Below are 25,921 nucleotides of genomic sequence, written 5' to 3'. Positions count from 1 at the left end.
ATAAGTCATTGATCTGTCAGATGCCAAATGGCTGTAAAGAAAATAACATATGAGAAAGCAAGGAAAGGTTAAAGTTAAAAGGCCAGAAAGCTGATAAGATAAGTCGTTGTTCTTATCGTGTACCCCCACATTATCACCTCACAGTGCCACCACACCAGATAATTCCCCATAACCAAAATCCTTATCCTCTACAACTTCTACTTCTTTAAAATATCTATATATATACAAACTTTATATCTATATAATAATATCTCCATCAAAACCCTACCATTCATACTTCCAACTCTCAATTATTACATTACTGGATGGAATATTCCGTCAACCGTCTGGTAACCGTCAACTTCTACTCTTCACCTTCTCCGCCCAAACCTCACACTCACCGCCGTAGTTTGCCGTTAACAAAACGTTGTCGTTTGAGAGTTGTGGTTGCTGGTGCGAGTGGCTATAGTTTGAATACGCCGGTTGAACCGGTGACTCCGGCCGGCCGGTTTTTGTCGAGTGTGTTGATGAACGAACGGACGGCGTTTCATGACGCCGTGGCTGAGACGTTGGAGAAGTTAGTTGCTGACGTGGATGAAGCGTGTAAGCGTAGAGTGTTAACTGCTGGTTCCAGTGAAGGTGTGCTTCATAGGTAGTCAATCTAATCTATCTTATTCTTCTTCTTCTTCTCTGTTTTTTGTTCAATTTGATATGTGTTAATATCGATTCGTGTGTTGATCGATATCATTCGGTGTCTAATTGTTGAAATCTGCACTATCTGTATCCTTATTAGGTCATTAGCAGTTACAATTAACTTATAACAGATAAAAACACGCAAAATTATGAAGAAATTTTGGAATCTGATATAGAAAAGTAACTTAGGTTTAACTCAGAATTGTTAGTTTAAATTTCAGTGTTCATCTGCTTGATATATTGATAATTATACGCAATTGAATCCGGTTTAGTCCTGTATAAGGATTCAAACAAACTGAACAAGGCCTTGTTATTAAGGAAATGAACATGTTCGTGAGCGGTTCACGAAATGAGCACAAACAATGTTTTATTTGATTTGGCTATCTCAGAATGGTGAATGTTAAAACGGTTCGATCTGGCTACATAAACTAGCTACAAAGTTTATGTTGATGTTGTTTTAAAATTCATATTCATCTGCTAATTTACATATAAGTTAATCACCTAATACGCATAAGTTAATTTACATATAGTTTAATAGTTAATAATTTTACTTAAATCTGTATGCTAAGATTGGAAAACTCAATTAAACGTAAACAAACATAAACTGACATAAGGAGCACATTATCGAACATTCACGAACACAATTGAACGAACATGGCCTCTGTTCGTGTTCGTTCATTTAGTTAATCGAATGAAATTCCTTGTTCATGTCCATTCATTTACTAAACGAACGAACATAGATGAACTTCTTGCCGAATAGTTCACGAGCAGTTCACTGGTTCATTTACAGCCGGTCCTAGTCTTGTAGTTTGTTAATCCAATTATGTCAAGTGTTTGTAAGAATTTGATATAGGAAATCTAGGTTTAAATCAAACTGTTAGCTCGAATTTTAGTGTTTACCTACTTGATCTGTTCATAATTACGAGATCTGTTCATAATTACGAGTAATTGAATCCAGTTTAGTCCTCTAATTTGTTAATCTAATTGTGTTCTGAGTTTGTACAGTCGATTTTGGAAACCCAGGCTTAAATCAGAGTTAGTTTCAGTTTCAGTGTTTATCTCCTTGATCTGTTCATAATTGTGACCAAGTTAATCCAGTTAGTCCTCTAAATTGTTAAGTTAGGTCCGTTAGTTTGTTAATCAAATTATGGCCGGTTAAGTCAGAATTGTTAGTTCCACTTTCTGTATCCATCTGCTTCATCTATTGATAATAATTTTGTCCTCTAATTTATGTGTCCAATTATGTAATAACAGGAGGATTGCTGACCTAAAAGCACAGGAATGCAAAACCTCTGTAGAAGATGTGATGTACATGCTAATCTTTTACAAGTTCTCAGAACTCAGAGTTCATCTTATTCCACCTCTTTCAAAGTGTATATATAACAACAGGCTAGAAATCCTGCCTTCAAAAGACTGGGAACTCGAATCCATTCACACCTTTGAGATCTTGGAGATGATAAGAGAATACCTAACATTTGTTATCGGATGGAGATCCGACTTTAACGTAACCGAAACTTGGGCCACAACCAAAATCAAACACTCCAATCTTTGTCAAATCTACACAGCGTCCATCCTGTTCGGTTACTTTCTCAAATCAACCAGCATTAGGCATCAGCTAGAGCTCATGCTTGTTGACCCTGTTGATGACATGATAATGAACTCGTACATATGCAGAACAAAGAATCTGGTATTCGGTTACACACACAACAAGATGAAGGTACCAGCATCCCCATTTGATGGTACGAAAGAAAGAGAGAATTTGCTTTCATATTTGAATGGATTCACGCCTGATTCACTAGCAGAATGTGCTCAACCGAATTCAAAAGAGGCTTTGAATTTGATAACAAAACATACTTTTGCACTTTTTGGTGATGTTGAATCTGAGAATGTGATATCTACGTCGTTTGCTACTTTGAAAAGATTGGTTTTGGAGGCGATTGCTTTTGGTTCGTTTCTTTGGGATACAGAAGAGTATGTGAAGACGGTATATACTCTTGAGGAGATTAACTGATTTTCAAGAAGCCAGAAATTGTAGAGAACTTTTGGTATAGTAAGTTTTATGATAATGTATATATGTTGATCTTTTTGTGTAAATATGAGCTTTAACTTATGGTACATATATGTACAAAGTCAGGGTTTTTGGGTATTATAATCATTTTGGTTTGCGATTAGTTGAAAATCATGGTTTAATCTGTTGTTTTTGTTAGCGGTTAGTCAACCAGGTGAGCCGGTTTGGGTCGTGATTATAAAAAGCTTTAGGGCACGTTCGTTTCACGGACTTTTTTTAAAGGATATGGAATTGGAATTGGAATTGTAATGGAATGTTTAAGAATCTCTATCATGTGTTTGGTTGGTTAATATGTATTGGAATTGGAACTGGAATTGGTTTCGAGCTGACAAGAGTTTTTGCACTGGACGGGTCGGGTTTCGGTTTCCTTTGTTTCTTTTTGGTCAGTTTCGGAGCACTGGACGGGTTTCGGTTTCTTTTGTTTGTTTTTGGTCGGTTACGGATTCGTTTTTGGCCTTTTGTTTCGTTGTAGTCGGTTTTTTCAGTTTTATTTCTGTTCGGTTTCAGTTTTTTTGCTTCGTTGTGGTCGTTTTTTCAGTTTCATTTCTGTTCGGTTTTAGTTTTTTTGTTTCGTTTTGATCGATTTTTTCGGTTTCCATCAATTCGGTTCAGTTTTGGTTTGTGTTTTGTTTTGGTCTACTTTCGGTTTCGGTTCATTTTTGGTTTTTTTTTTAAGAACGAGGGCAAAGGCGGAAACGTTTTAATTTTTTACATTTTTCGATTTTTATTTATATTTTGAGTTATGATTTTTTTATTAATTTTTTTGAAATTTTTTTGGAGGGGTTTTTATTGTTAATAAGAAAATCCTTAACAATCCTTTAAAATAGGTGAGATTTTAATGTGAGATTTGATGGGATTTAGTTTCCATTCTCATTCTTTCATTTAATGAAAGGAACGTATCAATTCATGGGATTTAAAATCTCATTCCTTAGAATTCATTTCAAATCCTTAAAACGAACAGGTATTAGGGTATTTATTTATGGGAAAATTTTCAAAATAGTCTATTTAATAAGAAAAATTTTCAAAATAGTCTATTTGATAAGTGAGATTCTCAAAATAGTCCTACTTTTTTGTAGATTTTAAAAATATCCATTCAAAACCATTGACGGAGACAATTTTTAAATGAAATCCATCTTAGCCGATGAATTTTGAACCAAATGCGTCTTCAAACAATTTTTAAACCAAACTCATTCACTCAGGTAACTTTTTGACCAAATCCACATGCTCCAATAATTTTTGAAACAAATTTATGGTTTTGAAAAACGTGTTTTCTTGAAATCCGACAACATTGAAAATTTGTTTTATCTTTTAATATTTTATAATTATAATTAAATTTACTTATATTTAGTTTTTCTTTTATAACTTTTAAAATATAAAATATAAATTTTATAAAATTTTGAATACACCGTTGAGACGAGCTTATTTTTGTCTACATGCCGATATAAATTTTACTTAAGCCGAGTCGAGTCAAATTCAAGGCTGGCTGGGGGGTGGCGCCGGTTGGACCGCCGGCCAGGGCATATAATTTTTAGGGGCCAAAATTTTTTGTATATATTTTTTTATATATAAATTTAAAAATATAAAACTTATAAAATATGAATTGATCTTTACCATCTTATAATTATTAGGCCCGAAATTATTTTTTTATCCATAATCCATTTAATTAAGTTTAAATTATTGGGCCCAAACTAAAAATAAAAACTAAAAAAATAAATAAAAGCCCGATGCAAAATAAAAGAAATAGCAGTTGATTGAAATTTCTCTTTGGTTCCTTCCTTCTTTACGAATGTTGAACAACTACCAACCCAACCGACCACCATTGTTGGTTCGTTGTTAACCACCAGGCTCCTCCATGGTTTACCAAGCTAGCCACCAAGGACCAAGCTATTTTTTTCCAATGTTAAGACTTAGGAGAGTTTCACGAAATATTAGTTAATTCGTTAATTATTACGGTACTTGATTTTAATAATATATTTTTCTATGTTTATTGTTATAACATTAAGCCTCGTTTAAAAAAATTAGCGTATGTATTTCGTTACTCGTTAAGGCTATGGGCCTTTTTTTCGGGTTTGGCCGAGGTATTTAAATCCTCGGAGACGGTCCTGGTCAAATTTATGTCGAAACGTTAAATAAAAACTTGACCCGACTTGGTTTTGAATAAAATTTATGTCGATACGTAGATAAAAATATGCATATCTCAATGGTATATTCAAAATTTTATAAAACTTTATATTTTAAAAGTTGTAAAAGAAAAACTAAATATGAGCAAAATTAATTATAATAATAAAATATTAAAAACACAAATAAGTTAGTTTGGAGAAGTTTCATCGACAACCCCAAATATTGGTTCAAAATGGTTTGGGACCTCATTATTAAATTTAGTTGACATCTTTTCATTGGTTGCTGAAATATGTCGGCTCATTTACAAATGCGTCGCCTCAGACGGATATTGTATGAACTTTTTAGGACTTATCAACAAATCAGGATTATAAAAGAACTATTTTGAAAATTTCTTATCAAATAAACTATTTTGAAAATTTTTCTTTTATTTATAATTGTTAGTTGATTAATGATAATGATCCCATTGTATATGGGAAAGTTGATTCACAATGATCCCACAATAAGTATGTACATACTACTACTACTCTTATTATTATAAATAATAAGTTTGGTGACGTTAAACAATGATTGGTCAGTGTTTTGGTTCATAATTTTTATTGTTTTTTCTTTTTTTTTATATTGATAATTAAACGTTTATTCACGTCCTCTCGCCATTTGAGACCGACAATGCTCGGGTTTTACCGACTCACCACAGCAAAACCTGGAGTGACAAAGCTCCGGTTTTACTAACAACCGGGTTTTACCAGCATGTTTGTTTTAGTTCCGATAACGGCCCAACACAATAAATAATGCTCGGGTTTTACCAACGTATGGGTTTTATCGATTCACCATCCCAACGTCCGACATTGACAATAATTGGATTTTACCAACGTATGGGTTTTACTGGCCAAATAAACGTCGTTTTAAATATTTTATTTGTTTATTAATTTAAATAACTTTTTTCTTAGGTTTCAATGCTTAGGTTTTACCAACATTGCATATAACGAATGTAACTGATATTGACTGAATTCGCGTCGACTCACTATCGTAACGCAACTGGTTCATAAACAGCTCCGACCTGGCCTGACGCAATGCGCCGGGTACATAAACTAGTTTATTATATTTGTGGCATATTCTTTACAAAATATATGTTAGCGTAAAAGCTTTATGGTGGGTTTGGTGTGATTAATTCTTAGTTTAATGAGATGTTATAACCCGTTAAAGGGTTATCTAGGTTTGGTGAGACTCATATCTGTGAATTCGGATCAAACTTATGAGAAATCTCAATTTATACAAATAAAGCAATCTTGTAACTCAACCAAAGAGCTTTTAAATGTTTTGTTTATATATATATATATTTAAGATATAGAAATCTCTTAATAAAGATAAGCATAAAATAGCCATTCAATAAGTTAACTTTAATAAAATAGGTAACTATGTGATATATATGTTTTAGGAAGGGAAAAATATATAATTTGATTTGTTTAGCTTGGAGAAATATGTAATTTATATCTTAGAAGGAGATATATGTACGTAAATGCCCCTTAAATATATGTTATTAGATCTTCTGCAACATCATTTGTAACTTTAGCGTTACTATTTAACCGTATTGATGTGCTAAAAATAGTTATTAATTTATTAACTAAATAAACGCTAATCTAGACACTAAGTAATAATTCTAGACTCTTAACTTAACTAAAACTACTAACCGGCAAGTGAACCGGTCGACTCTAGTACAGCTAAGTAAGTCCGGATATCGAACCCACGAGACTTTTTAAATTATGTAAACTAGCTAAATTAGACTCAACTGCATATACGACCATTTATTTATATTATTGGGGGGGTTTACTAAAAACTAATATTAAACGAATATTAAATTAATCACTAAAGCTTAAAGACGACTTAAACCTAGACTTAATTCAAATGATGACAAGCAACCACCTAGGCTAGAATCCCTAATGTATCAACTGTCAAATAGTTAGAAAATGCATGTTATGGAACTGGGATCGTAAAATAGATGGTTAAAAGAAAACCCAAACAGGACCCTTGACCCTTCTCAAGAAGACACCTATGGATTTCTATTAAGTTCTTAAAAACACCAGTTTAATTAGTCTCGCTTACGGTCGCTAATTTATTTTATGACAAGTACCTCTATAAGAAATCCTACCTTACAGCGCGGAAATCAAATGTAGTTTAAAGTGTTCACTCGACTAGATAAACAAAGCTGAAAAATCAAACCTAGACGGACTCCTTACGAAGAACTAAATCTAGCAATCTTAATCAACCAAGACTTATCAATAATCTATCACCTTACAGCTATATAGATTAGTAGCACACTTAGGTCTATTTGATTTATTAATATTGTTCCTATGGTTTTATTGCAAATCAATCATAAACTAGTAAAAAACACACAGTAGATGACCTAACAGAATCCTATTATATGATAGACAATCACCAAGGAAACTGTGAAACAATAAAACTCGTCAAACAATCCTAAGCACACATATGCATCGAATAGATAACAAGAAACCTCTTACTTAATCATAAACCATAACAAAAGCAAAGTCCAAACTAAAATCCAAAATCAACAAAAGTTCATCATAAACCTAGGTAGTCTAGTGTTTTAGCCAACAACCATACTCAAGAACAAACCAAATAAATAAGGTTCAAAGGCTGAATTCATAAAGAAAACAATAAAATCAAACCGAATAATAATGATGTTTGGATGAGTAGGCGAACCCAAACACTCTTTACTTGAACCAACGTGCTCTTCTCTTGCTTTCTGTCTCTTTGCGCCTGCCTCTTAATAATTATGTGTCAGCTCCTTTTTCGTGTTCTGAGTAGAAAACCCTCCTAAACCTTTTGATCGTCTATTTCCAATCCGAACAGGGGGCCTTATTTTAATGAGTCCTTGAAGTCTATTTTATATCTCTCAATTTATTGCCGACCTTAAGATTGTTGACCTGATTCCTTTTACTTGTTGGACCGAATCACATGTGGGCTTCCTCACCACAATATCATTGTTCCCTTATTTCCTTTTTGCATAATGGGGCCCACCTGATATAGTAAACGATTTCAATATGTTATGAAACAAGATAAGTTAAACCACTTTATGAAATTTCATTTACTTTGTTTTACTTTCACGTGACTTTCTTTCTTTTTTAATTATATAATAATAATAATAATAATAATAATAACAAGCATTATACAAAATTTATTTTACGTTTCACTCGTTAGTCTTAAGTTTAGTAAAATACTATATTTTAGCTCGTTGTCTTTTAAAACCTTAATAAAACACATATGAACTAATTAAAAATAAAATTTAATAAAATCTGGCTCAAAAGTACTTAAACATGTAGGAAATGTATAATAATATGTATATTTTAGACCATATCACGTATCATGTCTTTGGATACCGATTTCCGCCTTTCAAAAATAAATTTAACCGTATCATGTACATTAGTGATAGTTTCATTAATAAATTATAGTTTCAGGATGAAATATAAATCATTATAAACATGAAAACAGTAAGAATCAATTTGCTGTTATTATTATGTTTGTTTTTATAAGTGTTTGCTGTTATTTTTTTTTTCATATTTGCTGATTTCCGATTATGAGACGTTATAAGTATTTGTTGATTTACATTTTGTTGCTATTATTAAGTTTTTTTTTCTTATGCAATAAGTGTTTGCTGTTATTATTTTATTGCTAATTTTTATTCTTTTGTTATTATTATTAGATTTTTTTTCTATGTTATTATAAAACATTGTTTATGTGTATTGGTATTGTAGTTTGTATTGTTTTCTACGATTTTATTTTTGGTATATTGGTATTGTATCATACATTATCATATTAAGATTATTTTGTATATGAATTTTTCCTATTATATCATATTATAATTACTAGGTTAGATCACGTGTTTCATACGAATGAAAAATATAATAAAAATAAAAAATTGTTATTTGTAATACATTAATTATAAGTGAATTAACAATATATTATTTAGAAGTTAAGAAATTCAACACAATAGCTACTTAAGTGGAGTTTGTAAGCATCTTTAGTTTGAAACATGAGGTCATGGATTTGAGACTTGTATCACACAATAATTTATTTTTAAAAATTTTACAAAATATTATCTTCATATGAAGATGGTTGTATTTAAAGAGAAACCGGGCCATGGGTTATAATATAACTAAACGGGTTCATGCTTCAAATTGTGTTTGAAAGAAGAGATGATAAAATAGGAAACTGCTCACATGGCATCTATGTGGCATCCTATGTATAAGCCCTAGAATGATGTCATATGAAAAAATCATGTTGCTTTAATATACAGTTAGATGTTTATTTATGATGTATACTTATATGCTAGTGTTTTGTGATGTGACTTACACTAGTATTTTTGTTTTATAACTAGGGATGAGCTGGGGATGGTACCGGTACCGACCGATACCGATTCCGAAAATCTCGATCCCAAAATTCGAAAATAGTTTGTACCGCTACTGGTACCGAAATGTTCGGTCGGTACCAGTATCAGTTCGGTAGCGGTATGGTACCAGTATTTCGTGAAAAAATAGGGAAATACCGGTACCGGTACCGTACCGATACCAAAAACTCAAAACTTGGTGCTGATTCGGTACCGACGGTACCAAATCGGCGGTACCGGTACCAATCGGTACCCGTACCAAAAACGCTCCATCCCTATTTATAACTATGAAGATGATTTCACAGATTTCATCCATCCATTTTTATTTATGTGATGTATGAGATTTCACTTTAAAAGATAAAAATGTGTCATGTGTATAGCTTTAGTTTTTCAATATTTGTAAAATTTTAAAGTTCAATAAGGTTTGTACATTAAATACAAGTTTGAGTGACCCTGACTTATACATGTACATATAGGTGTTAAAAGGAGTCATGCTCTAGATTATTTGGCGGTACCATACTGGTATAGTGCATCATTTTTTTGGGTTTATTTTAATTTATTTTTTTTAGTTTAGTTATGGTACCGTAACAAACATAATAAATTGGTGTCGCTAAGCCCCCATTGGGTCACTTAGCGACACTATATTGGTCCATGGTGTTTTCGTTTTTTTTTCTGATACCATAAAGAAAACTTACTAGATGCCAATTTTGTTTTTGTTTTTTGGTTCCGGTATGGTGACGAAAACCGACCAAATTCACGTAAACTCATCGCATTTTGTTTTAATTCCGGTACCGTCGCAAACGTAACACGAATGCATATTATTTTTTTTAGTTCCTATACCATAACAAACATGACGCAAATGACCGAATTTGCGTAGACTCATCGTTTCAACGCCCGAGATCGACAAGACTTGAGTCTTCCCAACGTCCAAGTTTTTCCGACCGACGCTACCGCATTTGTCCAACTCAATTTATATATATATTTTTATTTTTTGGTTTTTAGTTTTAGAATCATAACGTACATAATCGAACCGGCTGTATTCGTGTCAATTTACAGTCTCAACTTTTGGATTTATCACCGCCTGTATTTACCGACATGCTCCTGCGCTATGCACCCGGTAAACCACTAGGTAAGTAACAAATATTTTGTAACTTATGCCCTAAACCGATAACGAATAACAAGAAACGATGACGAAACATATTTATCAAATTATTGGTTTTAATTGAAAAAAACAAAATCGAACAACAAACACCAAACATTTTTGACCCTTATTTGAATAACAAAACTTAGTTTCTAGGTGTATTTTTCGGGTTAGTTTTTCTGTTACGGTTTATCCAGACCCGAAATCTAACCCAAATCTCTTACGGTTTCTTTAGGTTCAGGTAATTCGGGTTCAGGTTTTCTCGGATTGGGTTAATCGGGTTTCGAGTATCTTAGGAAAAAAAATACATTGCTAAATTTTAATGTAGCATATTTTTCTTTACTCCTAAAAAAAATAAACGATTAAACATTATAAAAAGAGTAAAATTTAACAAAGTTCACCCACACGAAATAAGACCGACATAATCGTCTTTAGTATATCATGATTAGGGTGATGTAGTTGTTTCTAGTCATAAATTGAAACATTAATAAACAATAAACAATCGATTCATAATAGATAGAATGGAAACAGTCGATTTAGACTAAACTCTGATAACGTCAATGGCTAAAACTTAGTCTATAAGGCCTAAAAATATATATGGTTTTAAAACTAAAAGTTTATTCGGGTTGACCCAAGAACCAGCCCGACTTACTTCGATTCAGAGCCATTTCTTGGGTTCAGGTTTCTCAGGTCAGGTTAGTTTCGGGTTTTCGTTAAAAGTAACACCACTGTTAAATAATTTATATTAAAATCAGATGCATCTTGAAAGAAAAAAAAAGAAGAAACAAGAAAGATAGCATGTCAGGTTCGGTGCCGGCGGAGTGCGATCGGTTTTACCAGGCACTGGTGCAGTGCCACAAGAGACTCCCTAGCGGTCCGTCTCGTGAGGCCGGGTGCCGCCTGCTGAACCGATCACTTGGTGAGTGCATGATTGGATTCATCTGCCCTGAGGAATCAGCCGCCGTTAAGAGCCTCTGTGCCAATCAAGGAACCGCCCTCAAGCGATCTCAGTGCCAACAAGCCCAGATCTCCCTAGCCACTTGCATCTCTTGCCATCAAGATCCCTGATTTTATTTATTAATTCATTGATTCATTGCTCGCTTTCAAGTAGGCCTGTCAACGAACCGAACATTCGGTGAATTGTTCGGCGGGAAGTTCGTTTATTTAATAAACGAACGAACATGAATAAAAAATTTGTGTTCGTTTAATTAAACAAACAAACATTAGCACAGGTTTCGTTCGTTCATTTATGTTCATGAACGTTCGTTTATGTTCGTTTATTTATGTTTGTTATATCTGTTTATTTATGTATTACTAGAAAATAATTAAATATTACCTGGATAAATCATTTACTTAAAGATTTATATTTGTTAATTTGTGTTCATTTAAGTGTTTCATTTATGTTCGTTCATGTTTGTTTCTGTTCATTTACATTTGTTCACATATGTTCATTTATCTTTGTTCAGTTATGTTTCGTTTAGATTTCAAAAAAACATAAACGAACACGAATGCTCTTTTTTTAAATAAATGAACATGAATATACATCTTTATTTGATTAAATGTTCGTGTTCGTTTGATCCGTTTATAGGCTTTTATTATTCATATTGATAAATACATCGGTCTTAATCTGTAGGCTCTACCAATTTTCTTTGTGTTCGTGAACACATTCATTTTCTTAATGAACGAACACGAACATAAAATCTCGTTCGGTAAGTGTTCGTTCAGTTCGTTTAAAGCGCTACTTTCCAGAGGTCAGACTCAATTTTTCTTCTATGCGATTATTCTACAAATTAAATAACTATTCTACTGCAAATAAATACGGTAGATTATGCGATCGAATCCGGCCACAGGTTAATATAGGAAATATCTACAAATAAATATCTATCTATTCTGCTAAGTAGTACAACAAAATCCTATGGCTTTATTTGGTTTGGTTTCTTCCAGCCGATTTCTGAGTAATTTGATACTAAATTGACTTACTGAAAAACATTTTTAACAAACCGATGGTGAGATCTAACATTACTTATTCTAAGATTTTAAACTTAACCATAATCAGAGTTCTGTAACATTGGGTTTGAAACTGAAAGTTGTGGCTCAATCGTCAACAATACGGCTGGACCAACTATAGTTCGGAGCTACAACTAAATCCGGAAGACCAAACACTAAATGTATTTTGTGCGACATGTTTTTTTCAAACAATTACACCCAAAACCTTTTCTTTCAAACGAAATACATCAAGTAAAATTGTACACAACTACATCTTTAAGTAAAATCAAAATGAAATCAAAGTCTTGAAAATATCATGTGTGATCACTGATTTTGAATAAACAATATAAAATTTTCAATACATTAGAGAGGACGGGCACTCCATGACAAGTTTTGAGCCCATATGATAACACCATCGCCACCTATTTACATAATTTACGATCTTGATAATATTTCTTTGTCGTGTGAGCCTGTTGCCTGCAAACTTATGAAATCTCATAAATATCTTGTTAACCAATTGAATCAGATAAACACAACTAGACAAGTGACCTTCCATATATTTAAAATCGGGCAACCGGTGGAAGCTTGTTAAAACATATCAATTCAAACATAAAAATTGAGTTTAATAATTCAACCGTTTTAAGTTTTGTATCTTAGGTGTAGGAATGAGTTGTGTTGTAGAATTGAATTTGATGTAGAAATAAAGTGGACTCGTTAAAAAGAGGTATGTTTTTAAGGGTATACCGGAAGATCTCAACATTTACCGAGAACAATTTATTTGTTCAACTTATAAACACTCTTGAAAGAATAGATCTATATCTATAGACAAGAACAACCCGTTGAAGATGATTTTTTGTATAATTCTTCATACTTACAAACTCTTATGCTTGAAAAAATTAAGCGACACATAATTATCAGCATGCTATGATAGCAATTCACCTTTTAAACTTGGTGCAGAATCCACACTTTTGAAGTGAAACGAATAGTTCTTGTATAGGATGATTCTTTGTTGCAAATTGGTTGACCGAGTTTTTAAGCAACCCCAATGATTTACTTCCAATGATTACTCAATACTTATTTTGTCTTAATTATAAAGAAGTTTGGTCTCATATATTCGTTTTATATGACAAGTTATAGTTTGTTCATAACTTTTATCGTTTATTTTTGAGTATTTTAACAAAGCTGGATTTGGGTATTTAACCGTTTGTTAGTAGAACGTGCTTACTGCTGCATAACGTAGGAGCCTAAGGATTAACATTGAGCAGGTAAAAATATATTAATAAGTTGTAAAAAATACCGTCGCATTTCACAATGCAAGTTCAACTGGTTCATTTCTAAGTGTGACACCATAAATATGAAAGCATAAAATTAAGTTCAAAGAAATGCTTTAAAGAAAAGTCCAAAGATTTAGAACCATGTATCAAACGTCTTTTTTCAGTTGCACCTTACTTTTGTCAAAAGCCATGCCTTTTTGACTTAAAACTTCCACTCACAAATGAACACACTATTATTTTTATTTGTTAATATATAGTAAAACTGTCTCCATCTAATGGCTCAATAACGGTGATTATAACAAAAACCTTTTGACGAACCAAATGATTCAAATAAATCTCAAAGGTGTTCTTTACAATAATCAAAACTACTAAATAATAAACTTAGATCTAAACTTATAGATGAGATTCATAGTTCAAAGAAATCAAATAAGAAATAAAAAGATATTAAATAAAACTCAATTTTCAACTAACTCAAAAGTTATGAGTTTGACACCGGTTCAAATCAAGTTAGAAGTTGATGCTCCTACATCACTTGCCATTAAAAAATTAGTTTTCATTTCCCGAAAACCATGTGACTTATCACATTCGTGATAACTAATATACTATAAGTCATTACTCATTTGATGATAATATTATGCATTATAAAGTACTAATATTTTCTTTTTTTTATTCCTACTACAAATATAGCTATTTTTCATATGAATACTACAACTGAAAAAATAAACAAAGCCAGTTGTCGGGTTTGAAGCAAAGCAAGGGCCACCGTACTAACACGTTTTGAACCTAAACTTGTATTTATTATGTTATGGATAAATCAATAAGCTCACGTAACCTCTCTCACACCTTATCCATCACTTTCCAGAACACATAAATACGCTGTGGCTGAAACTGCTGGTGACGTGGACAAATATGGCCGGAAAACTAATGCAGGCGGTGTCGTACGATTCTTACGGCGGAGGCTCCGCTGGTTTAAAGGTATCTTTTTTTGTCTTCATTTAGCTTCTAATTAAGTTGCACTCTCATAAACCCTAAGTCCGATCCCACACTTAAACTGGTACAAATTCAAATCACCTTCAATTCGAAGATTTTTAGTTTTCTGACTCGTGATCGGCTTGCAAAAAGCTTGAATCGAACTAGCTCAAGCTTGAAAATAAGCTTTCTCTATAAACAAACCCGAGCTTCGCTTATTAGCCTAGCCTATTAAATATTTAATACCTTATTTAAAATATTTAGTATATATTTATTTAATTTATGAATTTATGATAAAAATAATTAACTAATGAATATTATGTTATATTATATAAATTAATTAGTTAATAATAAACGAACCTTGCCTAAGACAAGCTCGAGCTAGAAAAACTACTCATTAATCGAGCTCGAGCTTTAGAAGTAGAGCTTTAAACAAGCCGAGCTGGAAGTCCTGTAAGTTAAATGAGCCCGCGAGCCTAGTCGAGCTCGGGCTCTGCTTGGCTCGTCTGCACGCCTAGTTTTGTTATATCGACAATCTCACTTCATAACACTAAGCTCCATAATCATTGTTGTTGAACTTAAACGTCTATTTTGGGAATTGGAAGAATATTAGATAGATTTAAGATAGGGACTATATAACTTGCATATTGTGGATTCAAATTGAATGTTAGTGATGCTGAATCTATATCTTCTGCAGCATGTTGAAATACCTGTTCCTGCTCCTAGTAATGGTGAAATTCTGCTTAAAATCGAAGCATCAAGCATTAATCCAATCGATTGGAAGATTCAAAAAGGAATTGCTCGACCCGTTTTCCCCAAAAAGTTTCCCTATATACCAGGTTAGTTTCAAAACCGAGCTAAGATTTGTTGTTTAATTTACTTTTAGTTGTACACTTGTCTGGTTGACTTCACTTGTACCGTATAAGATTTGTTGTTTAATTTATTTTTAGTTGTACACTTGTCTGGTTGACTTCACTTGTACCGTGCGATATAGTGTACGCACATTATACTGGACGATACAAGTCTTCCACTCTGGCAGACAAGTGTACGACTTGGAAAGTGAGACGACATATCCGAGCACCGGGCCTTACATAATACTTGTTTGTTGGATGTAGTTACTGATGTGGCCGGAGAGGTGGTGGAGGTTGGATCTGGAGTAGAGAAATTTAAAGCTGGTGACAAAGTTGTTACTTACCTTGTAAGTTTCATTTTTGTAGCTTTGTTTTTATTTATTGGTAATTACAATGTAATTTACTTTCCTGATTGGATAATAGGGCGGTGGTGGTGGAGGACTAGCCGAGTATGCGGTGGCTAAAGAGAGCTCAACGGTTCAAAGACCACCCGAGGTCTCAGCTGCAGACGCTGCAAGTCTAGTTGTCGCAGGGTGCACCGCTCTTCGTTCCCTCACTGTAACCGGCGGGCTAAAGCTAGACAAAACCGGACCACTCACAAATGCCCTTGTAACCAACGGTTCAGGCGGGGTCGGTCACTATGCGGTCCAACTCGCAAAACTCGGAAACACCCATGTCACCGCAACATGTGGGGCCCGCAACATCGAGTTTGTCAAAAGTTTAGGAGCCGATGAGGTTCTAGACTACAAGACCCCGGAAGGAGCGAGCCTCAAAAGCCCATCGGGCCAGAAGTACGATCTCGTGATACATTGCACGGTTGGGATCCCGTGGTCAACCTTCAAGGCTAACTTGACTCCGACAGGGAAAGTGATTGATTTGACGCCGAGCGGTGGGACATTTTGGAACTATGCGGTTAATAAACTTACGTTCTCGAAGCAGCAAATTGTGCCTTTAATTGCGGTACCGAAGGATGAAGAGATCGAGTTTCTTGCGAATTTGGTGAAAGAAGGGAAGATTAAAAGTGTCATCGACTCGACATACCCGTTGAGCCGAGTTGAAGAGGGATGGGCCAAGAGTATTGAGGGTCATGCTACTGGGAAGGTGGTTGTGGAGTGTTGACATGGAGATGTATCTTATGTGTGTTATATACAATCGTGAAAGTATAAGTATATGTGTGAGGCTTGGGTCTTGGTTTATAGAAGTTGTAATAATAAATTAAACAAAGGAAATATGCGCATAACTATTTTTAGCAGTGTTTTAAAAACCGGTTTAAACCGGCCGGTTCAACCCGTTGAATCGGATTTCGGTGAGCAACCCAGTACATTTGAGCGGTTTTATGGAACATCAAACCGGCCGGTTTTTATAGAAAACTGGTTTATACCGGTAAACTAGTTTAAAAGCCTACAAGATTTTTTTTTTGTTTCAGACCACCCTTTTTTTTATATATTTTACTTATTTCCTGTAATTTTTGTATATTATAATTATATAACTAAAACTTCTTATTTATTATTTTAGGAAATGAAAGTACTTATATTATTGTTGATTAGGATGACGATGAGAGTGAATTTAACCTTTTAAGCCATTGTAAACTCGATGCATACAATACTCCAATGGTATAAATTTATTGCGAATCTCTATTTTAAAAGAACTTTGTTTGAAAATTAAGTGTTTTTGACTTTTTAGTGTATTGTATCTATGTGATAGTCGTGTATTTACTTTTATTCTTATATTAGGCGTTGATGAATTTAATATTATAATTGGATTTACTTGAAAACTAAATACTGTTATTCGAATATTAGGTGTTGATGATTTTAATATTATAATTAGATTTATTTTAGACTAAAAGAGAATAGAATAAATACATGTTTGATCATTTTAAATCTTATTCCACACCAATGAATGTAATTGACATAACGGTTCAAGGGGTTAAAACCAATATTCTTGGATTGGGTGGTTCTTTTATGCAAATTGGTTCTCCGATTTTTAAGCAACCCAAACAGTTAAATACTTATTTTGTTTTTTGATTATAAAGAAGTTTTGGTTTCAAATTTTAGTTTAATATCACGAGTTAAAGTTGTTCATAACTTTTATCGTCTATTCTTGAGTAACAAAGCTGGATTCGAGTATTTAGCCATTTGTTAGAAGAACACGTTTACTATGACATGATGTTGGAGCCTAAAGACTAACACCAAACACGTAAAAATATAGTAATAAGTTGTACAAAATTCTCGTCGCATCTCGTGAAGCAACTAGTTCGAATCTAAGGGTGAAACAATATATATGAAAGCATTAAATTATGTTCAAGAAATGTTTTAAAGAAGAAGTCCAAATATTTGCAGCCATGTATCTGAGTATGACTTTTATTTGGGTCATAGCCATGGTTTTTGACTCAAATTTGAAATTTCCATTCAAAAGTAAACAAACTATTATGTTTGTTTTAAAAGGATATATAGTTAATTTGTTTCTATTTAATTTTATATATGTCTTCAAACCGATGCATTATGCAACTAGGGATGGCAATGAAATGAACACGAACTTGATAGAAATATCTGAAATGTTTGGGACTACCTTCTAATTTTTTCGTGAGTTTGGAATTTATAATATACCCAATAACATAGACATTTCATCAAATTTAATTATGTGTGTATGAAAGCCATCAACTAATCAAATGGTTCAAATAAACCTAAAAATGTTATTTACAGTAATAAAACTACAAATAAAGCTACTAAATGATAAACCTTATATCAACTTATAGGTGAAATTCATAGTTCAACAAAGAAACCAAATAAGAAATAAAAAGATATTATATTGATCTTCTTCAAATAAAACTCAATTTCCAATCTTAGATGATAATATTATACACTAGTTTAAGTCCCTGTGTTACGTAAGTTTATTTAGGTTTTGTTTTTAATCATTTTGCTATTTTATATTTTGTAATGATTGTTTTATTTTTTAACGTAGTTTTGTTTTGATTTATATGTATATATTAGTTTGTTACGTCATTATTTTTTTTAACGTTTAGACTCTTTCAATTGAGATATGTAGGTTTTTTAGATTTTTAACTTATGAGCATAAACGAACACGATCATGCTGTTTTTTTAAAACGAACAGACATGAACACAAATGTTTGTTTTAAGTAAAAGGGATGGTTGATGTAGGTGACAATTAGGGGTGACAAATGTGACCCATTTTGAATGAGTTGTAATAAAATGTATATAATGAGTCAGAATAGGTCAAACTAAAAAAAGAAAAGGATTGAAACGAGTCAAAACGAGTTGACATTTATTAAGTTTTTCTTTTAATGGAACGAGAAAAACGGAGGAAACTTGGTAGCTTTTTTTTTTTTTTTTTTTTTTTACTTTTTAGCTTTTGATTTATATTTCGAGTTATAATTTTTTAATTCTTTAATGAGGGATTTTTGAAATTGGTCAAAATGGGTTAAGATTTCAGAAATCCCTTATTAAAAAATTAAAAAAAAATTAATTAAAAAATCATAACTCGAAATATAAACCCAAAACTAAAAGAGTAAAAAAACTAAAAAGTTTTATCCGGTTTTCTCGTTCCATTAACAAAAAACTCAAGAGATGTCAACCTGTTTTGACCCGTTTCAATCTTTTTCATTTTTTAATTTGACCCATTATATATATTTTGTTACAGCCCATTCAACCTAATGGATCACATTTCAATGCCGGCCCTTATGTTTTACCAACCCAAACACTAGCTTGTGGCCACCACTTTTTTAGGGCCTCAAACTATAAGTATTCATCTCTTTTTTTCTTCAGTCCTTGCCTAGTATTGATATGAGTAGTGCATATACGTTACATGATGTTTTTCATAATTCATCATTAATAACTTTTTAAGCTTTAAAGATCAACATCATTGTTCATAGTCTTTTTACTGGGTTCTTTTACATATTTATTTATAGTTTTTATGGTAAAGGAATATTTATCAACATTCCACGTTGATCATTTAGAATGCTAATAAAATTCATGTTTTGTTTAGTGAAAAATAGGACCATATTTTGTGGATTTTATTATTATTTTTTTAAACACGAATTTCTTTTTAAGTCTTGTCGATCGTCTGTGGGACTTGAACCAAGACCTCCCCTCTCAAACCCATGTCATTGTCCAATATTGATCCATGTTTCAACTTGTTAGATTTTTAGCAAAATTATTAATTATTTTTCACGAAAAGGCCTCGCTTTAGAATTCGTTTTGGGCCACCAAAATCGTTGGCCGGCCCTGACTCTCATTCTGGTCCCCTCATACGTGAAAGGAAAAGTGCGGCGCGGTGTTCAAACTTCAAATAACACACTTGAAGAACTATCCTGGCGAGCCTTAATATGAAGACTAAAGACTATTCTACTACTGTACTTAACCTAAAGTTCTACATTTGTGTATAAAATCAATAAACTCTTGTCACATTTCTCACATATTATCCATCCTTCAACACAAAACCAGTGACTGAAAGTGCTCGTGACATAATAATAATAATAATAATAATAATAAATGGCCGGAAAACTAATGCAGGCGGTCTGGTATGATTCTTACGGCGGAGGCTCTGCCGGTTTAAAGGTAATAATACAATTAACTCGATAAGTAATTTTTAGCTTTAAACGAGAATGAGCCGAGCTTCACTTATTGTGCTTATCGTGCTCAAGGAGCCTATTATATGTATAATTTTTTTATATAAAATATTCAGAGTATGCAAAGTTAAAAAATCTTAACGATTTTGGTTTCCTTATATCTTTAAATTTTTACAAGATTAGTGCTATTTACATTATATAAAACGATTTTTTTTATATGTTACGTGTTTTTATAAAACTCATGTAGTCTCAAAGAAACACAACAACAAATAATGTCGGGTAATCAACTAATTGATTATTTTTAGTTTGTTGTAAATTGTACTATACAATGGCTTTGTATTTACAAATAACTATATTGTTAAAGTGTATTTTGATTATTTGTTAAATAGTTTATTTAAATTAATTGTACGTATATATGTGTATATATGTATACACATATATTGTGTATATATGTGTGAACCATCGGGTGGGCAAAAGTGAAATTGCACTAATTTTGACGTTATTTTACTAATCTCGTGAAAATAACGTTAAAAGTGGCGGAAGGTTAATCAGGCATCATGTGGTGGCGCTGATAGCCGAAAGACAAGGGTACACGCACCAATCGGCCGATGTCCCGGTGGTTGAGTGTTATGTGGCTTATGTCCAAGGCTTGATGCAAAACTACTATCGAGCAGGGGGTCTCACCGGAAGCAGCCTCTCTATTCCTTCGGGGTAGAGGTAAGGCTGTCTACATCTTACCCTCCTCAGACCCTACCATAGCTTTGCTATTGGTGGGATTTACTGAGTACGATGATGATGATGATGATCATCATCATCATCATCATCGTACTCAGTATATCCCACCAATAGCAAAGCTATGGTAGGGTCTGAGGAGGGTAAGATGTAGACAGCCTTACCTCTACCCCATGGGGATAGAGAGGCTGTTTCCGGTGAGACCCCCGGTTCGATAGTAGTTTTGCATCAAGCCTTGGACATATTACATAAGGCACATAGCACTCAATCATCGGGACGCCGGCTGATTGGTGTATGTACCTTTGTCTTTCGGCTATCAACGCCACCACATGATGCCTGATTAACCTTCCATCACTTTTAACGTTATTTTCACAAAATTGGTAAAATAACGTCAAAATTAGTGCAATTTTACTTTTGCCCACCCGAGGGTTCACACATATATACATTATATACGCGCACCGACCTAATTCCAAAACCTACTCAATAAAAATAACTCAAATCAAGCTGTTATACAAATTAGAAACTAAAACACTTATAATAATAAACGAGTTTCAAATCTATCAAATCAACAATAGAACAAACCTCTTTCTCTACGAGTTTAGTGAAGAATCATTTATCTAATATATAAACCTAATTCAAATCAACAATGCTAACAGGTTACTCTAGCTAACCTATTACACAAGATTAGAACCTAAAACACTTATCATAGAATCATAATAAATAAATTTCAATCCATCAAAATCAAATAAACAACATAATAAAACAACCTATTTCTATATAAATTTAGTGAAGCACATAATTAAACAATTGTTTTGGATCTAATTCCAAAACCTACACCTACTATATAAAGTATAAACCTAATTCAAATCAACAATGCCTTAAACCTAACTTTATCACACCTGATACACAAAATTAGGACCTAAAACACTAATCACAATACACAAATTACAAATCTATCAAATCAAAGCGATGTTTTAGATCTGGTTCCTAAGCCTACACCTACTATATAATCCTAACTGAAATCAGCAATGCTAACAGCTTACTCTAGCAAACCTAATACACGAATTAAGACGTAAAACTAATCATAATACACAAATTTGAAATCTATGAAATGAAAACAGAGAAATCAGCTTAACAAATGTTTTCGATCTAATTCCTAAACCTAATTGAAATCAACAATGCTAACACCTTACTCTAAGCAGAGCTATTATACAAACTAGAAGCTTAATCTATCAAATCAAATCATAAAAATGAAATCAACATAATAATAATAATAATAATAACCTCTTTCTCTATGAGCTTAGTGAAGAATCGTTCAGCCTGAACAGCAGAAACATCGCCACGGTAATCACGCCATACGAGAACACGGCCTTTGATATCCAGAAGGAACAGCGCAGAGGCCGCCCCTGCCATTCGTCGGATCAGATCTATCCGTCAAATTATTGTTCCGATTTCAGATCAGGTTTCTGGTGAATTTTTTATTAGTTGTTAACTGAAATCCGTTAAAGTGAGATTTGAAGATGAATTTGAGATGATGATGATGATGATGATGATGATGATGATGAAATTAATTGTACGTGTAGTACGTGGGTCTCAAGCTAGTTATTAATATATATATAAAATTACGATAAAACAACTAAATACTATACATTATATTATTATGTATATAAAATTATATAAAAAAAGTTATAAATATATATAAATTAATTAATAAATAATAAACGAGCTGAGCTTGAAAAATTACTTACGAAGCCGAGCTCGAGCTCTCAATAACTTAAACGAGCTGTGAGCTTAGTCGAGCTCGTTTAGCCCCTAGTTTTGTTAGATAGACAGTTTCACTTCATAACACTTAAGCTGCATAATCAATATTACTAATGTTATTAGTAATACCTGTTCCAAATCATTTATGAGTTAGTGATGCTGAATCTATATCTTCTGCAGCATGTTGAAATACCTTTCCTACTCCTAGCAAGGGTGAAATTCTGCTTAAAATTGAAGCATCAAGCATTAATCCATTCGATTGGAAAATTCAGAAAGGAATCGCCCGTCCTGTTCTCCCTAAAAAATTTCCCCATATACCAGGTTAGTTTCAAAACCGAGCTAAGATTTGCTGTTTAATTTATTTTTAGTTGTACACTTGTCTGGTTGACTTCACTTGTACCGTACAATATAGTAGGTACTGCACACTATATTGTACGGTACAAGTCTTCAACTCAGGCAGACAAGTGTAGGACATGGAAAGTGAGACAACGCATCCAAGCACCGAGCCTCACATCCATGTTTGTTTGTTGTTTAGTGTTACCGATGTGGCGGGAGAGGTGGTTGAGGTTGGATCTGGAGTTGAGAAATTTAAGTTGGTGACAAAGTTGTTGCTGTCCTTGTAAGTTTCATCCTTGTAACTTTGATTCTATTTATTGCTAATTATAATTACTAAACTTTCTAACCTTAATGTGATTTATTTTCTTAATTGGATAATAGGGAGGTGGGGGTGGAGGACTAGCCGAGTATGTGGTGGCTAAAGAGACCTCGACGGTTCAAAGACCACCCGAAGTCTCAGCTGCGGACGCTGCAAGTCTAGTCATCGCAGGATGCACCGCTCTTTGTGCTCTCACTGTAACCGGTAGGCTAAAGCTAGACAAAACTGGACCACTCACAAACGTCCTAGTAACCAACGGTTCAGGCGGGGTTGGTCACTATGTGGTCCAACTTGCAAAACTAGGAAACACCCACATAACCGCAACATGTGGGGCCCGCAACATTGAGTTTGTCAAAAGTTTAGGAGCCGATGAGGTTCTAGACTACAAGACCCCGGAAGGGGTTAGCCTCAAAAGCCCATCGAGCCAGAAGTACGATCTCGTGATCCATTGCACGGTTGGGATCCCGTGGTCAACCTTCAAGGCTAACTTGACACCAACCGGGAAAGTGATTCATTTGACGCCGAGTAGTGGGACGTTTTGGAACTATGCGGTTAATAAAGTTATGTTCTCGAATAAGCAAATTGTGCCGTTAATTGCGGTACCTAAGGCGAAAGAGATCGAGTTTCTTGCGAATTTGGTGAAAGAAGGGAAGATTAAAAGTGTGATCGACTCGACATACCCGCTGAGCCGAGCTGAAGAGGGATGGGCCAAGAGTATTGAGGGTCTTGCTACTGGGAAGGTGGTTGTGGAGTGTTTGACATAGAGTTGTATCTTTTGTGTGTTCTAGTCTCTTATACATAATATGGTGAAAACTTAAGTTTCATAGTGTTTTAGTGTCTTTTATGTTTTACCTATGTACAATTGTGAATCGTGAAAGTATAAGTATGTGTGTCTAAGGCTTGGGTCTTGGTTTATAGAAGTTGTACTAAAAGATTAAACAATATATATATATATATATTAACTATTCTTAGTGTATTCTCTCTCTATAATATATTTACTTTTATTCTAATATTAGGTGGTGATGATTTTAATATTATAATTGGATTTATTTTAGACTAAAAGAGAATAAAAGAAATATTAATATGAGTTTCTGAGTTAGAAGGTATGAAATACATGCCTATTTAAATTTTCGTATACTATCCGATGCACATGGTTAAACAATTTAATACAACGGTGAATAATAATACTCCTAATTTATATCTAGCAATAGCTTTAGGAGACTTTGTTGTGATAAAGTTAAAGTGTCATGTCATTGTCACGCAGAAAGTGAGACTTTAACACATTCACCAGTTAACAATGGTATAGTGGTTTTAACTAAACATTAAATAAAAGAAAAGAAAATATTTGATTAGTTGGCTTGCAAGTGACCCCACCTCATTGGCTCATTGATTTCCTTCTCTCCCACTTCGCCTTGACGAATGCAGCTATGACGCCCCCTCCTTGGTGCTTGCATAGTAGATTTGATGCGCCCTTAGGACCCTTGACACCCCCATACCCTCTCCATTACACACCGGTCGAGTCATACGAGTTCTCCAAGGTTTTCATTTTTTTATTTTTCTTTTAACTGTTAGGGGGTGTTTGGGTGAGCTTTTATATTTTGTTTATAAAGTTGTTTAACAAAACCCTTCAAAAGCTTCAAAATGTAACTTTCAAAAGTGATTTTGTTTTTCAAAAATCAAATAAGCAAATAAGTAAATTTGAAAAGCTCACCCAAACATCCCCTTATTATCTTAATCTTAAAAAAACAATAAATCAATAGAACTCCCAATAATTAACTTGGGTAGTAAAGTTAGTGGCTACCATACATTCACTAGTAACTAGGTAACTATTATTTAAAGATATTAAAAACTAACTTTTAAATCCGTGTATTACACGGGTTTTGTCAAATGATTAAGATAAATAAGGTCTGTTATTTCAGTTGTGATTCTCAAACTACTTGTGAATTTATTTAATGTTGACTTAATGAAAAAACCAAACAGGGTTAATGAAAAGTACTAAAATAGCATGATTTTAGAAATATCAGATGTTGATTTGCAAGAAATTTAAAAAAGGGTACTAAAGTTGGTATAGTTGGTCACACCTTAGGTATGAAAATGACACTTGATTCAATAATGAATATAATCCACATTATGTTATAACCTATTTGACAAAATGGTTTTAACCCATGAATAACTATAATGAATGAGATAAAAGATTACGAATTTGATGAAATGTGGGCTTGACACCTAAACTTTAGCATTTTCTTTTATTAGTATTATAAAATAAGATAAGATAAGATGTAATGAATCATTTCACGTGTCACACTATTAAAATTGTACATCATAAAAAAAATAAAATGTGGTCTTCTCTTGTTTAAATATAGAAGAAAAAACGGATGCATGAACCTGGCTTGAATGACGGGCATATGCTTGATATTGTTATTACAACAACTAACTTAGAAAAGGCTCGATTACAATAACACGTAGACCGTCATTCTCATCACCAACAATTCACTTAGATATGTGTAACCAACACTTAGCAAAGAGACTTAACCACAATTACTTTTGATTTTTATGTTTTCATGTATAATGTTTTAACGTAATTTAACTATTCTCATTTCAAAGAAAATTAATTAAAGACAAATTCATAAGTTAAATAAAAAAAAATCTAATTAAAGAAAAATTTATAAATTAAATATATAACTAGCGTATTCAAAGAAATAAA

The 25,921-nt window shown here is 33.1% G+C and overlaps 2 protein-coding genes and 1 pseudogene across 2 annotated transcripts; all 3 read left to right on the top strand.

The window, feature by feature from the left end:
* The first annotated feature begins 305 nt into the window (after positions 1 to 305).
* On the top strand, positions 306 to 2,751 carry LOC143611800 (UV-B-induced protein At3g17800, chloroplastic-like). Its single transcript, XM_077085938.1, has 2 exons — positions 306 to 631; positions 1,927 to 2,751. The coding sequence occupies exons 1-2, from the start codon at positions 306 to 308 to the stop codon at positions 2,681 to 2,683; spliced, it is 1,083 nt and encodes a 360-aa protein (XP_076942053.1). The 3' UTR covers positions 2,684 to 2,751.
* An 11,743-nt stretch (positions 2,752 to 14,494) lies between these two features.
* LOC143611804 (chloroplast envelope quinone oxidoreductase homolog) lies at positions 14,495 to 24,086 on the top strand. The gene is made up of 5 exons (XM_077085945.1): positions 14,495 to 14,639; positions 15,331 to 15,472; positions 15,749 to 15,831; positions 15,908 to 16,621; positions 24,045 to 24,086. Exons 1-4 carry the CDS (start codon positions 14,574 to 14,576, stop codon positions 16,601 to 16,603), a joined length of 987 nt encoding a protein of 328 aa, XP_076942060.1. The 5' UTR covers positions 14,495 to 14,573; the 3' UTR covers positions 16,604 to 16,621; positions 24,045 to 24,086.
* On the top strand, positions 19,993 to 23,981 carry LOC143611806 (chloroplast envelope quinone oxidoreductase homolog; annotated as a pseudogene).
* Positions 24,087 to 25,921: the final 1,835 nt, after the last annotated feature.

Source organism: Bidens hawaiensis, unplaced genomic scaffold, assembly GCF_021521415.1.
Source record: "Bidens hawaiensis isolate Kalapana, Puna unplaced genomic scaffold, B.hawaiensis_p1.1 tig00032390_1, whole genome shotgun sequence".
Lineage (NCBI taxonomy): Eukaryota > Viridiplantae > Streptophyta > Magnoliopsida > Asterales > Asteraceae > Bidens > Bidens hawaiensis.
The sequence above is the reverse complement of the archived record's forward strand: the minus strand, read 5'-3'. Positions and strand labels throughout refer to the sequence as shown.